The sequence below is a fragment of the Maylandia zebra genome, linkage group LG23 (assembly GCF_041146795.1).
Source record: "Maylandia zebra isolate NMK-2024a linkage group LG23, Mzebra_GT3a, whole genome shotgun sequence".
Taxonomy (NCBI): domain Eukaryota; kingdom Metazoa; phylum Chordata; class Actinopteri; order Cichliformes; family Cichlidae; genus Maylandia; species Maylandia zebra.
Genome location: NC_135188.1, coordinates 46,807,565 through 46,820,201, shown reverse-complemented (window position 1 = coordinate 46,820,201; position 12,637 = coordinate 46,807,565). Strand labels below are relative to the sequence as shown.

Sequence of the window (12,637 nt, the reverse complement as noted above, 5' to 3'; positions counted from 1 at the left end):
AAAATGGAGCTCTGGCAAAGATATTCATAACAAACAGGAGCTCTTGCCCTCCGTCTGCTGCTGTTTCAGGGGTTTCTGCTACTTCAACTCTGTGGCCATCGCAGCCAAACTGCTGCAGCAGAGACTGAATGTCAACAAGATCCTCATTGTGGACTGGGTGAGTCACATGATCCTCTGTCATGTGACGCTAATCAGAAGATGCAGATTTTTCTTTTCTTAAGACCAGTTAGATTTATTTTCTTCTTCTACTCTCAGGATGTTCATCATGGCAACGGCACCCAGCAAGCCTTCTACGATGACCCCAACGTCCTTTACATCTCTGTTCATCGCTACGACGACGGCAACTTCTTCCCTGGAAGCGGAGCACCTGATGAGGTGAGTGTGTGACCTGATCAGAATTTTCCCACGTTTTACTTTTTAGTGGCCACTTCATTAGGCACACCTGTGCAGCTGCTTGTTAATGATATGTAACCAGCCAATCACATGGCAGCAGCTCGTGCATTCAGGCATGTGGACATGGTCAAAACAACCTGCTGAAGTTCAAAGCCAGATCAGAATGGGTGATTTAAGTGACTTTGAACGTGGCTGGACTCCTGATCTGCTGGGATTTTGCAGCCACGTGATTGGCTGATTAGATAGTTGCCTCAATAAACAGTTGACCTGGTGGCCAGGATACGCATATTAAATATGGCCAGCTTCACATAACAAGATAAAATTGTGTATAATTTAGCCCTGTCAGCTTCACGCTGTGTTTTATGGCTCAGTGTGATGAAGAAAAGTTGCCTTAAAGGGAGACGAGCTAAAACGAGTTGTTCCACACAGCGATTGAACTGAGGAGTATAAAATAAATAAAGATCATTTTAAACATGAACTCGAGTCCAAGAATAAAAACCGTGGAGCTGCAAAGGGTAATGATAATTGGTCCACTTCAGCTTTTTGACAGTTTTTAGTTTGGTTGCCAGTTTTTTCAGTCCACACTTCTTGAAGCTGGTCGCACTCCAAGTTTATGTTATCTGTCGGCTCCGGGTGTATCTTGTTCGTTTCCAGTTGAACTCTCTCCAAGGATCACTTTATTAATGCTCTGTTCTAATCGTAGTTTTTTTTTAAAGACATCTTGATCAAAAGGCAAGAAATAATCTGAAGTAGGGAGAAGCATCCTGTAATTACCCAAAAGAAGCTAAAAAGCTTAAAAAAAGGACATTTTCCTTTTTATTTGTGTCGTACACTCACTTGAAGTTTGTGCTCCTCTCCACAGGTGGGCAGTGGCCCTGGAGTCGGGTTCAACGTCAACGTTGCCTTCACCGGAGGTCTCGACCCGCCCATGGGAGATGCAGAATACCTGGCTGCCTTCAGGTACCAGATAAACCTTCAGCACATGTGAGGGGTCGGTTTAACTTTTGACGACAAACCTCGGAGTTAAGCGCCCTGCCTTTAAAGCCCTGCTCCCAAATAAAGTTTTCCCTTAAAGGGAGGGCGTATATAATGACTTCCATTTGTTTGTTGGCCTTCAGACTTCACAACAATATGCGGGGCCTTGAGTGTTTGACTTTGATCGTCATTGTTAGCAAGTTCAAAATTGACCTTAAAAACTGTTCAAGAAACCATCTCGATTAATATTCATCATATGAAAGAGCGTGGAGAGAGCTCTGTGACAAACTTCTTACTGTTTCAGGCTCTGCTCTAAGCATGTGGGTAAAGATAAGAAAATACACAATGAAAGGTGAAATGGTCAGACGTCAGCGTGTTGTAATAAAAGCATCACAAAGTTTTCTTCCAGCTCTCTGAGAGCTCCTGTTCCTTTGTCATGATACCAAATGTTTCTTCAGGTGGATGTTTCTGTTTGGACGGCCATAACTAATCACATGATACTTTCTTAATAGATGAAACTGGATGAAACAGATATATTCAGCTTTTTATCTCATGAAACAAATAAAAGTAACTGTGTGACGCTCATTAATAATCAGCTTTAATAATTTGCCGAACTTTAATGAAGCAACTGTTTGTCATGAAATCAATAATGATTGAAGCTTGCTTCTCCTTTGTGCGTCGCCTTTGTGCAGATGATGTTGAGATGTTGGCTGATGCACTGTTTAATCTTTGAACCCCGCCCTTCCACTCGCAGGTCAGTGGTGATGCCGATAGCCAGCGAGTTTGCTCCAGACATCGTGTTGGTCTCTTCTGGCTTCGACGCCGTCGAGGGACACCCTCCCCCGCTGGGCGGCTACACTCTGACATCCAAATGTGAGTGGGAGATTATCGGTAGTGTTTCTTATCTCGCGCTCCAGCCGCTCCACACGCGCGCACGCTGCTGACCGAGCTTTGAAGCCGAGTCTAACAGAGCGCTAAAATGTTAACGAACTTCAGCAGCTGTGGAAGGCATTCAGATACATTTAAGTGCATTCACCTCCTTCCTGTAAACTCTCTTCAGGTTTCGGTTATCTGACAAGGCAGCTGATGACCCTCGCCGGAGGCCGTGTGGTCCTGGCTCTAGAGGGAGGTCACGACCTCACCGCCATCTGTGATGCCTCCGAGGCCTGCGTGGCCGCCCTGCTCGGCCAGGAGGTAAGGAGGTCACTCTGAAAGCACGCAAGGCTGGAATCCTAATAAAAGGACGTCTCAAAGGGTCGACGTTAGAAACAAAGACCGGTCGAAGCAGGACTCGGACCACGCTCCTTTGTTCCTGCTCATCTTACACATGATAACTGACTGGAAGTGGACATGAGAAGAAATGGAGAAGTTAGTGATTAAGTAAACACATCTCGGCTCTGTATGTTCTCAAAACGTATGCAAGTTTTAGCCAATAAGAAGAAGTTTGGCTTAAAGGGGTGGAGCTAAAATAGCCAGTTTTAATAGTGTGAGTCGACTCCATTTTACTCTCCAGCTGTGAAGACTAAAGTCGTCACAAAACCGGGCATGCAGCGTGGACACACAACAATTCAGGTTAATTTTATTTATATAGCATCAAATCCCAACAGCAGATTGCCTCAAGGCACGTTTTGCTGTAAGGTAAAGAGCCTATAGTAATATGAGTAAGCGCTTTGGTGACAGTGGGGATGAAAAACATCCTTTTAACAGGAAGAAACCTCAAAAATAACCAGGCTCAAGGAGGGATGAGTGCGATGACTCAAGAAGAAAGTCACCTGGAACAGCGTTTCCCAACCACTGTACTGCGAGAAATGATCAGGTGTGCCGTGGAAGATTATCTGCTTCCACCTGATCAGTAATGACCGGCGTGAGTAACGGGCAGAACAATTACAGCCTCTTCCACTAGAGGGCAGTACAACTACCTGCTCTAATTAAATAGGTTGCCGAGTGCCAGTGAAACAGAAGACGAAGAAGAAATGACACAATAGTCATGCTGTGAGTGAGGCAGCGCAGTACGTAATAGCAATCGATAAATATTTGAAACGACAAAGTAGTCGTAGTGCCCGAGGGGGGAGTCGTAGAGCAGTGTTCAAAAGAAAGCAAAAAAGCTAACAGAGCCTGGTGCCCAGAGAAAAATGATCAATATGCTTTTTGTGAAATTTGTTTGGTGGTGTGCTGTGGGATTTTTCTCATGTGGAATGTGTGGAATATGTGGAATATGTGGAACGGCTCCGAAAGGTCGGGAAACACTGACAGAACTTTCAAATGTCACCACAGGGTCAACAAGGATTCTGAGGCCGGGCAGCAATATTTTACTGGTTCATTTCTTTCTGGTTGTTTTCTTAAATAGTTATTGTTATTTATTAGATTTTTTTAGATATATTTATTGTATTTATATTATTTATTTATAAAATAGTCTTTATATTATTATTGTATTTATTTGTTGATCCACACTTAAACTCCGGGGCAGTCGATAGACGTCGCTGTCCTGGAGCGGCTGAGATTCATTAAAAAAGGCTGGCAGGTCATCCTGTTGAAGCTGTTGCACGCTCATGTTTGTGTTTTCTCTGTGTTTTTGTCCCATGCAGCTGGACCCACTGCCCAAGGCTGTCCTCGAGCAGAGGCCAAACCCCAACGCTGTTCGCTCTCTGGAGAAAGTCTTGGAGACTCACAGTGAGTTGACCGTTGCAGGAGCACCGACTCATAACACCGATACCCACAGGGACAGAGTTTATTAGAAACCTAATCTGTATCTGTAGCTTCATAAACAATCCAAAGGGTTTAGCCTTCATGGAAGTAGTACGTGAAAGGCAAGCTGAGTAACACTCAACATGTCATTTCTCTGTGACAAAATAAAGTCTGCAACATTTTTATTAGAGAATATCTATTTTTACTTTTTAAGATTCTCTCTGGTTCATTTTCGTGTGAGCTTCATATATTTAAGGTCAGCCCTCTTAATGCTTTACTTTTATTCACTTCCTCTGCGTTTGTTGTTTTTTCTCCCTCCTGTCTTTTATCTGCTCCGTCTTCTCAGGTAAGTACTGGCGCTCGGTGCAGCGCTACTCGCCGCGGCTGGGGCTTTCTTTGCTGGAAGCCAAACGGGGAGACTCGGAGGAGGCTGAGGCCGTCAGCGCCATGGCCTCTCTCTCTGTGGCCAACTCTAATGCCATGGAGCAAAGGTAAGGATCCAAAACCACAAGTAAACACAGTGTTAAGAGCAATAGTCTTGACTTAAGAGTAGTTATACACTTTATATAACCTTTAAACCCGGCAACAGTAAAGTCACTACTTTCTGTCGTTGACATCAAGTCTGCAGTCGGAGTAACGTGTTGTTAAATATATTTAATCCTGATGGAAACCTCCAATAAAACCTCCGAATAACTCAAAGATTCATTCGTTTACTGAACAACTTCTGCATATACTGATCAACTGCACGTATATTTTGTAAATATACTCCCTGGACTATATTTACAACTTTAAAGCCTTTAAAGAGATAACATAGATGAAATCATAGTGACTTTGTTTGTCTTTAGATAGGGTCAAAGGTCATTTATAAAGCAACCTAAACAAAGAGCCAACAAGAACATTTTCTACTTCTTGTACCGTAGTGGATCCACCTCACCCTGTCCCCCACATCCTCCTCCGTCACACCAACCAACATGTGCTCCTTTACTACATCCATGAATCTTCTCTGTTCTGAACATCTAAGCATCAACTCAGCTTCCTGTGTTTTTGTCAGGGGCATCATCTCCAAACCACAGCAGCCCTCACTAGCATCTTGTAAATCTGCCCTTTCACTCTTGCTAAGGTCTTAAATTAATGTCATTTAATATTTAAATAACTGACTTCAGGATGCTAAAATGGCTGAAATCATCTGCACAAAAGAAGAAAAAAAGTATATAAGGTGAAAGCAGAGAGGAACTTTTTCCTGATGCTACCCTTTGTTTGAATGGCTTGAAGGAGAGATTTAGATGCATGGGTGTAGATCTACCTGCTAACAAGTGCTGAGTAACGTCCTGTTAGTGCAATTACAAGAAGCAATGTGTGCTATTTGTCAGAAAATAGCATTAAATGTGATCCAAAAGGCACAAACACAGTCCAGAGGTCCAGTTTACGAAGTTAAATTAGCTGACGTACCATGCAGCGAACAGCCGCCACATCGACCACTTCAGGTCAGAGACGCGATCAATCATGCAAACTTTAAAGGCCTTAACACACCAGATGTGTAAAGTTTATGACCTATTTTTAATGTAGCCGTACACACCAAACACACACTCAGCTCAAAACGCACTCGTACTGAATATACAATGAATATACAATCATATAGTAAAACAATACTATTTTAATAATAGTAGTAGGAATACTAATACTATTTAATATCAATCAATATTCACTATCAGACGCACAGTTGGACATTGTTTTGGGTCAACTGGCTCTGAGTTCAAACTGCTTCACTGACATCATGAAACATACGTGAAAGCGATCGTGACACAACTTTAACTGTAAAACATCAGGACCTGCTCATCGTTGCTTGATGTTGAGTCAAGTCTTTTTCACAGTGCAATCTATGAGGACGAATGTCAGTGTGTGTACATACGTTACACAACAAATTTGCATCCAAACATTTGGAATTTCGTGGGTTTTTTGAGGGAGTTGGGGGACAGTTTGCAATGTGCTTGGTGTGTCATGGCCTTTAGTCTTAAAAACCTTTAAATGCCTCTATATCAGTAAAAAAGACCCTGTGTGTAGGTGTCAGGAAATAGCAAATAAGCTATCGAGACCAAAACTGTTTTTGTTGCCAGCTGCCAACATGTTTTTTCTGCTTTAGAGTTGTAGAGTTATTTTAACATGAGAGTTGATGGGGATTGACTCACTTTTGGAGCAAACCCCAAGTGGCCGCTAGAAGAATTGCAGTTTTATCTTTCCACACTGGACTCCCATTCTTTCAGTCCTCGATGGTGCTGGTAAAGTTGAGGAGGCATTTTGTTAATGACAGCTTGAGGTCTAGTATTAATATTTCTGTGTTATATCTCCTCAGCAGGTCTGAGGAGGAGCCCATGGAAGAGGAGGAGCCGCTGTAGTGGACGAAAACGTGAGGGCGTCACCGCGTTACCATTGACCTCTCCGGAGAACGCCTCTTTGAGCAGCAAAGAGTCTCGACTGATCCCTTCATTTAGTCCCCAATAACCCCACTCACCACGTCAGTCACCTTGATTGGCGGCCCCTCGGCCAAAAAAAACGAGGGAGAGGGGGTGGGCTCAGCCTCAAGAGTAGGGAGCCAATCAGAAGACAGAGGAGGACTGAACTGGAAAAAACTTGTTTAAACATACCGGCAAGCGCTCGCTCAGAGACGTTTTATCTGTCAGTCTTCGCACCCCCATGTTAGCCCTCGGCGGCTGATCAAGTGATCACGGCAGCGGGCGAGCGTATTTGGAGCGGAGCGATCGGGAGAGGGCAGGGGCGAGATCAGATCTCGTCACCGAAAGGTGCGATGACACTTCTGTGCAGAAAATACGGTGCTTTACGCGGCTGCCCTCTGACCACATCCAGTACGGACACGGGGACAGCAGACGTCCCCAGCTGTCAAGAGGCAAGCGCGGGGATTTGTTTTCTTTTTTTCTTGACTATTTTCCCTCCCTAAAGAAATGGGGGGGGGGCATCATGGCAACCGAGAAGATAATTTTACTAAATGTGTTCACTGTGGACTTTGGTTGGGCCGAAGTTTGAGTAGGCTTTTACAAAGATTTTAACGGTGAGACTCCGTCGCCTCGCCGGACCAGCCTGTTGTCGAAGGTTGACGAGTTAGAGGAGTGCCTTGGTGAGGGTCCGCTGGATTTCACGATTGTTCAGGAAAAGATTGCCTTAAGATTTTTCTCGCCGAGGAATCGGCCCGAGGGTGCGGGAGACGGAGGAGAGTTTCAAGTCCTTTCTTGTGGGGGGGGGGTGATGAAAAATATAGCAAACAATCTTTCAGCATGTTTACTTGGAACGTGACGAAGACAGCATTTATGTCTCTCACGGCCTCTCTTGAAGAGTTACTTTACTTTTTTTTTTTTGGATGGATCTATTTTTCTGTAAAAAAGGAAGAAAAGAAAGAAGGAAATGAAAGCGCTTTGTAAAGGTAGTTGCCAGCTTCAGTAGAGGAAAAAAATTAAAGGTGCAAACATGGAGACCTTCAAAGAAGGAATTAGAAAAGGTTTAGCCTTTAATGTAGCTTCCCTTTAATCGAAGTCGTCGCTTTGTAAAACGCATGCATTTGAGCAGAGAGGCCAGACATGTTTTTTTTCTTTGTTTCTTTTTACCTGCAAGATATTTTGAATGTTATCCAAAAGAGAAAGCCAAGCAAGAGAAAGCCAAAGCATGAGTTTGGATTTACAGCAGCACTTAACTCCACTTAGATGGCAAGCCGACAAACATTTCACGTATTGGCCCTTTAAGACAAGGCGCCCAATACCCAGTTCAATGTTTACTGATTTACTCCTTCACAGATCAGGTGTGTGCCGAGCCCATGCTTTGCCGGTTGGCAACTACCTTGGTTACTATTGTGAGCTAAACATCAGCCATGTATATTGAATTGAATATATTTTGAGAGGCAGTAATCGAGTATTGTCTTTGTTTGTATTTTACATGTATGATTTTCGCATCAACTTGTCAATTCTGCAACGTCAGAAGTGTGTTTGGTAAGCGTGTCCACTCCTTTTTTCTTTTTTTTTACTTTTTACTGTATAAAATTATTTTTCTAACTTTTTCATCCATAGATTTTGTTCTGTGTTTTTATCCGTTTTCTGAATAGTTATAGGGCTGCCATTCACGTCCTTAGTACTGTTGTTCTTTCTTTCTTGTATTTATCAGAACTAAGGAGCAACTCTTTCTTTCTTTCTTTCTACGGCTCCCTGAAGCCTTTCTGCATTTTCATCAATGATGTATTTATAACATGTACTGTTTATAGGAGATTTGTATATGGAAAAATTTATAAATGTACTCTAAACTAATGACAGCTATGATATTGTGAGCAAAAAAAAGAAAAGCAGTATGGTGTAAGATGTTACTCCATGAACTTTGAAAAAGCAGCATATTTAACTCGTCATCGACTGCACTGTTTTCCAGTGGTCGCTACGCGGCACCGCGGTTGACTTTTTAAACACCTACAGAGTCAAGACATTTGATCACTTTGTTGCCTAACATTTCCTCTGGTGCATGTGCGACATGCGCTTACCTTTCAACTGTGATAACACCCAAAAAACAAACAAAACGACGTTTAGAGGCCACCTTATGTAGCTAGCTGAGTTTTCTGTGGTGGGAAAAGAAAAGAAGGGGACACCTATGTCAACGAAAGGATTTCTTTCTTTTTGTTTTTCAAGCAGCTCGGGATGGAAAACATCAGCCAATCATTTCAAAGTCCTTCTCTAAGCATGTGTGGCACTATCATGACGTCGGTGTTTCCTTCTTCCTTTTCCTGCTTTGAACTGACCTGACACGAAGAGTAGATCGAATACATTCGAATGAGCCCCCATCTGTCAACTGCTTTGTTAAACACCTGATTAAAGACGACTGTCATGTTTATTTTTAAAGAGACTTTTCATCCCCCAAATCAAATGAGCGTGTTTTTCCTCTGGCCTGTAGTGATTTATCCAGTCGGATTGCTCCGGTGCGAGTTGCCCATTGTTGATGATATCAGCTGTAGACATTCCTGTGGCTTTTGAATATAATGGGACTAAAAAGAAGTTTCCTTGTGCTGCTCAAAAAGAGGAAAAAAGATGACCCACTTATACAAAAATATCCACAAATCTTGCTGTGAGGAGCTACATGTAGAAGCTATTTTCTTTCCACCAAAATACATCCACCATCTAACTGTGATTAGGCTTAGATGCCATATTGCAGATGGTAATGCGGATGTATTTTTGCCCTCGCTATTTTTGTCAGTGGAGACTCGGGAGATCTGAGTTTCTGTTCTGACCCATTTCTGTATAAAATGGCAACTTTTTGAGGTTTTGGATGTTACAGTTTAGGAAATGATTAAAACTAATAAACAGGGGCTTACGTTCCACGGGTGTTAACACTTTACTGTTGCAAATATGACAGGATTGACAGGAGTTCACAATCAAAAATCAACAACTTCTTTTTAGCTGATTTCATGTTCAGTGGCTGTCCTGACACTAAACGAACCCAATATGAGCTTTAATACTATCTGCATACTTCTTTTGGCTAGCGGATCTAGTCAGTAGAAATAAATTATACATAAATTATCCATGAAGACGTTTGATTTTTGGAGGACACGTTGCTGAGTTTTTAAAATATCTTTTATGTCTTTGAGCATCACAAGGTGAGTCCCATTTTTTTTGAACCCCAATTGATTTATCAAAACTTCAACCATAATTATTTGCCATACTATTGGTAATGGCATTTATAACAGCCAATAAATGAGAATTTTAAAAAATAAAGAAGAGAAACACCCTTCACCAAGTTATGAGTGTTGACATTACATAGTGTGTCCACCAGAGGCCACTATGCAGCGCCACAAAGACAACCAGCTGGTTTGAGCATAAATAAGTAAGTACACCCCCCCAAAAAAATTAGGGTAAATTTTTTTGTTTGTCCAAAAGAAAAACGTATATTGGTATATCACAATATCGGATTTTCAGATCACCAAATGTTGGTATCAGTCTTAAAAATCCTTTATCAGTCAGGCTATGGCCAGAAAAGGCTGAGTTTTCTAATCCCAGCACAGTCGGGCAGAGCTTAGACAAGTAAATAAATAAGTACACTTAACAAATTTTAGGGAAATTTCTTTTGGTTTTTTAAAAGGAAAAAAATATCAGCCGATATCTCAAAATATATACATTAAAAAAAAATATATTGGTATCTGTCTTAAAAATCCCTTATCAGGCCAACTCTAGCCAGAGAAGGCCCAGCTGTCTACAACCAAAACTGGTCCACTTACAGCAGAATAATAGACGTGGATGAGCAGTAGGACAGGCCAGAGGAAAGAAATGTCTAAATTTGAGTTGATATAATTTTCTAAACTTGTAAGATTTGCGGTTAAGTTGATATTTTTCATCTCTAACCAAACATTCCACTTGTTACTTGCTTAAGTTGTAGATTTTTTACTACTCTTTCTTTTTTTGCTGTCTGCTCGCGCCAAACTTTAACTCTTTGCATGGTTTGTGAGTCAGCATGCCTGCTTGTCTGTGTAACAAAAAGTGTATTTGCACAATAGAAGAAGAACACTGGAGGACTTATATATTTAAAAAAAACATAAAACAAAAAAAAAACCTCCCTTGGCAGCTCCCAAGAGCTCCAGGAGGGATGTTTTTTTTTTCTTCCTCTCTGGTGGGCAAACAATTCAAAGGACTTTGTCCAAATGACTCCACTGAGAAACATTTAATATCATTCTTATTGGATAAGTGATTTCAAGCACTTACGACTTGTATGAACTGTGTTTGAGAGAAACGTGCTCTGCCAAACCTCTGCTACATTCAGACCTTAAAGACGCTCCCAAAGAATGTTCCTCTTTCAAAGATTTCTAAACGGGCACTGGAGAAATCAGTTGAGAAAAAGGTTTGGGGGGAAAAAGGGCATCGTCGTTTGATTGTCACACCCACCTCGGCCAGTTCTATACATATATATAACCACTGTGGCTCAAGAGCAATTCTTGGTTTACATGTAAATGGATTAAAAAAGTTATTTTTTGTTTGTTGTTTGTCTCTATTGATGAAAAATGTTATCTTTCTTTGGGACCTACGCTTTGGACATTTCATCTCTGACATCATCTATAAAATATATTTCTGAAAAATACGAGCGGCTCCAGTCGTGTTATTGGTTTGTCATCATTGACAGCATTGGGGTAACTTGTTGCTACCTCGTGAGGTTTTGACCTCAGTGACCAGGATTCTGGACCTAATCAATACAATCATTGGTGTCTGGTCACGTTCTAGCTGATGATGTTCTTTGATCACACAACTGAAACGATTACTCAGAGTCTGTGATAGTGCAAATCAATCCAAAATAATCAGTAGTATTGGTTTCAGGGTATCTGCAGAGCAGACAGTGAAGTCATGCTCTTTCTTGAGCTGAAAAATTAGCTGGCCACCACGTGACGGCAAGAAAGAGCACCACGAGAGGCATAAAGTCTCAGATGACTTCTCTCTGAGTAGTAAATCGAATTACAAAACCCAGTGTCACAAGTGTGCAGGCTGCATTTGGGCAAAGGCCAAGCAGTCACTATCAGCTGTGGTCAAACATTTAGTCTAGAACATGATTTAAACGTCAAAGTTTGAAAGATCAAAAACGCTGATAAATAAGAAATCTGGCATTCATCTGATTGCATTTCTGTATATAGCTTAGAAGCAAAATGACGTACGGGGTCACAGGAATAAAAGCTCGTCAGTCGTCTCAAATCATCACGCGGTTTCTGCTCCATCTCTGGTTTGCCTAAAACTTTAATACTGCAAAGTTCAGATCGATCTAATCACTGCTGATAGATCGATTTTGACATATTTACTTTTATGTACAATATTTTTTTTATTTGCACTTGTTGACCTTTAATAGCTTTTACTATTGTTTAAAAACTTTACGTGAAATATTGGATTCCTCCAGGGCAGTGTAAGTCCAACAACAGTAGGTAGAGTAGCTCTCAAAACTGAATATGAATATGCAAACATTTAACAATATTATTTATTCAAATGGTTACCATTTCCAGAATTCTGTTCTATTTGGATTCAACTATATACTGATATTTTTGTTTTTCTGGTAAGGGTTGTCATATTTGCTCAATCCAGCATGAAAGTTGAGTGAAAATATAACTTTATTCACTTTTGTGATAAAATATTTTCTTAAAAATATTCTATATGCTTCATTTTGCATGCTTGTGAATTGCAACGATATACCATTCAAAATTATCACTAGTTTGTTTTTTTTGTTTTTTTATTGGTATGTTTTAATAGGTGTGACTTTACAGGACAGCTTGAATGTTTAAAAATATTTCATACTCAGCTATTTTTCAACGTATCTGTCCCACGTTACACATCCCACAAACACCAGTGAGAATTCCAGGCTTTTATCTTTAATAGTGTCTGATGCCAGTGTCGTTTTCAAACATTGGCTCAGATTTTAAGTCAAAAAAAGAAAAAAGAAAGGTAAAGGAGTTGGATGGACAATTTTTCAAAATAAATAATCTAGAAAAGTATTTCATATATAAAACTACAATTTCACAGCAATTATTATGTTTGTTCAAACGTTGAACCACACTATATTTGGGTAAATCTGGGCTCGT

At 41.0% G+C, this 12,637-nt stretch overlaps 1 protein-coding gene across 7 annotated transcripts in view; it reads left to right on the top strand.

Annotated features, from left to right (window-relative positions):
• LOC101464986 (histone deacetylase 4) overlaps positions 1 to 11,160 on the top strand; it is an 88,100-nt gene extending 76,940 nt beyond the window's left edge. For 6 of the 7 annotated variants that reach the window (XM_014413490.3, XM_004575191.3, XM_076880635.1 and 3 more), the window contains 8 exons: positions 70 to 157; positions 256 to 375; positions 1,256 to 1,353; positions 2,123 to 2,241; positions 2,429 to 2,562; positions 3,954 to 4,038; positions 4,400 to 4,544; positions 6,404 to 11,160. In XM_014413490.3, coding sequence (XP_014268976.1) covers positions 70 to 157; positions 256 to 375; positions 1,256 to 1,353; positions 2,123 to 2,241; positions 2,429 to 2,562; positions 3,954 to 4,038; positions 4,400 to 4,544; positions 6,404 to 6,446 — 832 coding nt within the window. In that variant the 3' untranslated portion in view covers positions 6,447 to 11,160. The remainder of the gene's footprint in view (positions 1 to 69; positions 158 to 255; positions 376 to 1,255; positions 1,354 to 2,122; positions 2,242 to 2,428; positions 2,563 to 3,953; positions 4,039 to 4,399; positions 4,545 to 6,403) is intronic. The other variant, XM_004575193.3, reaches the window with a different exon arrangement.
• The last annotated feature ends 1,477 nt before the right edge of the window (positions 11,161 to 12,637 follow it).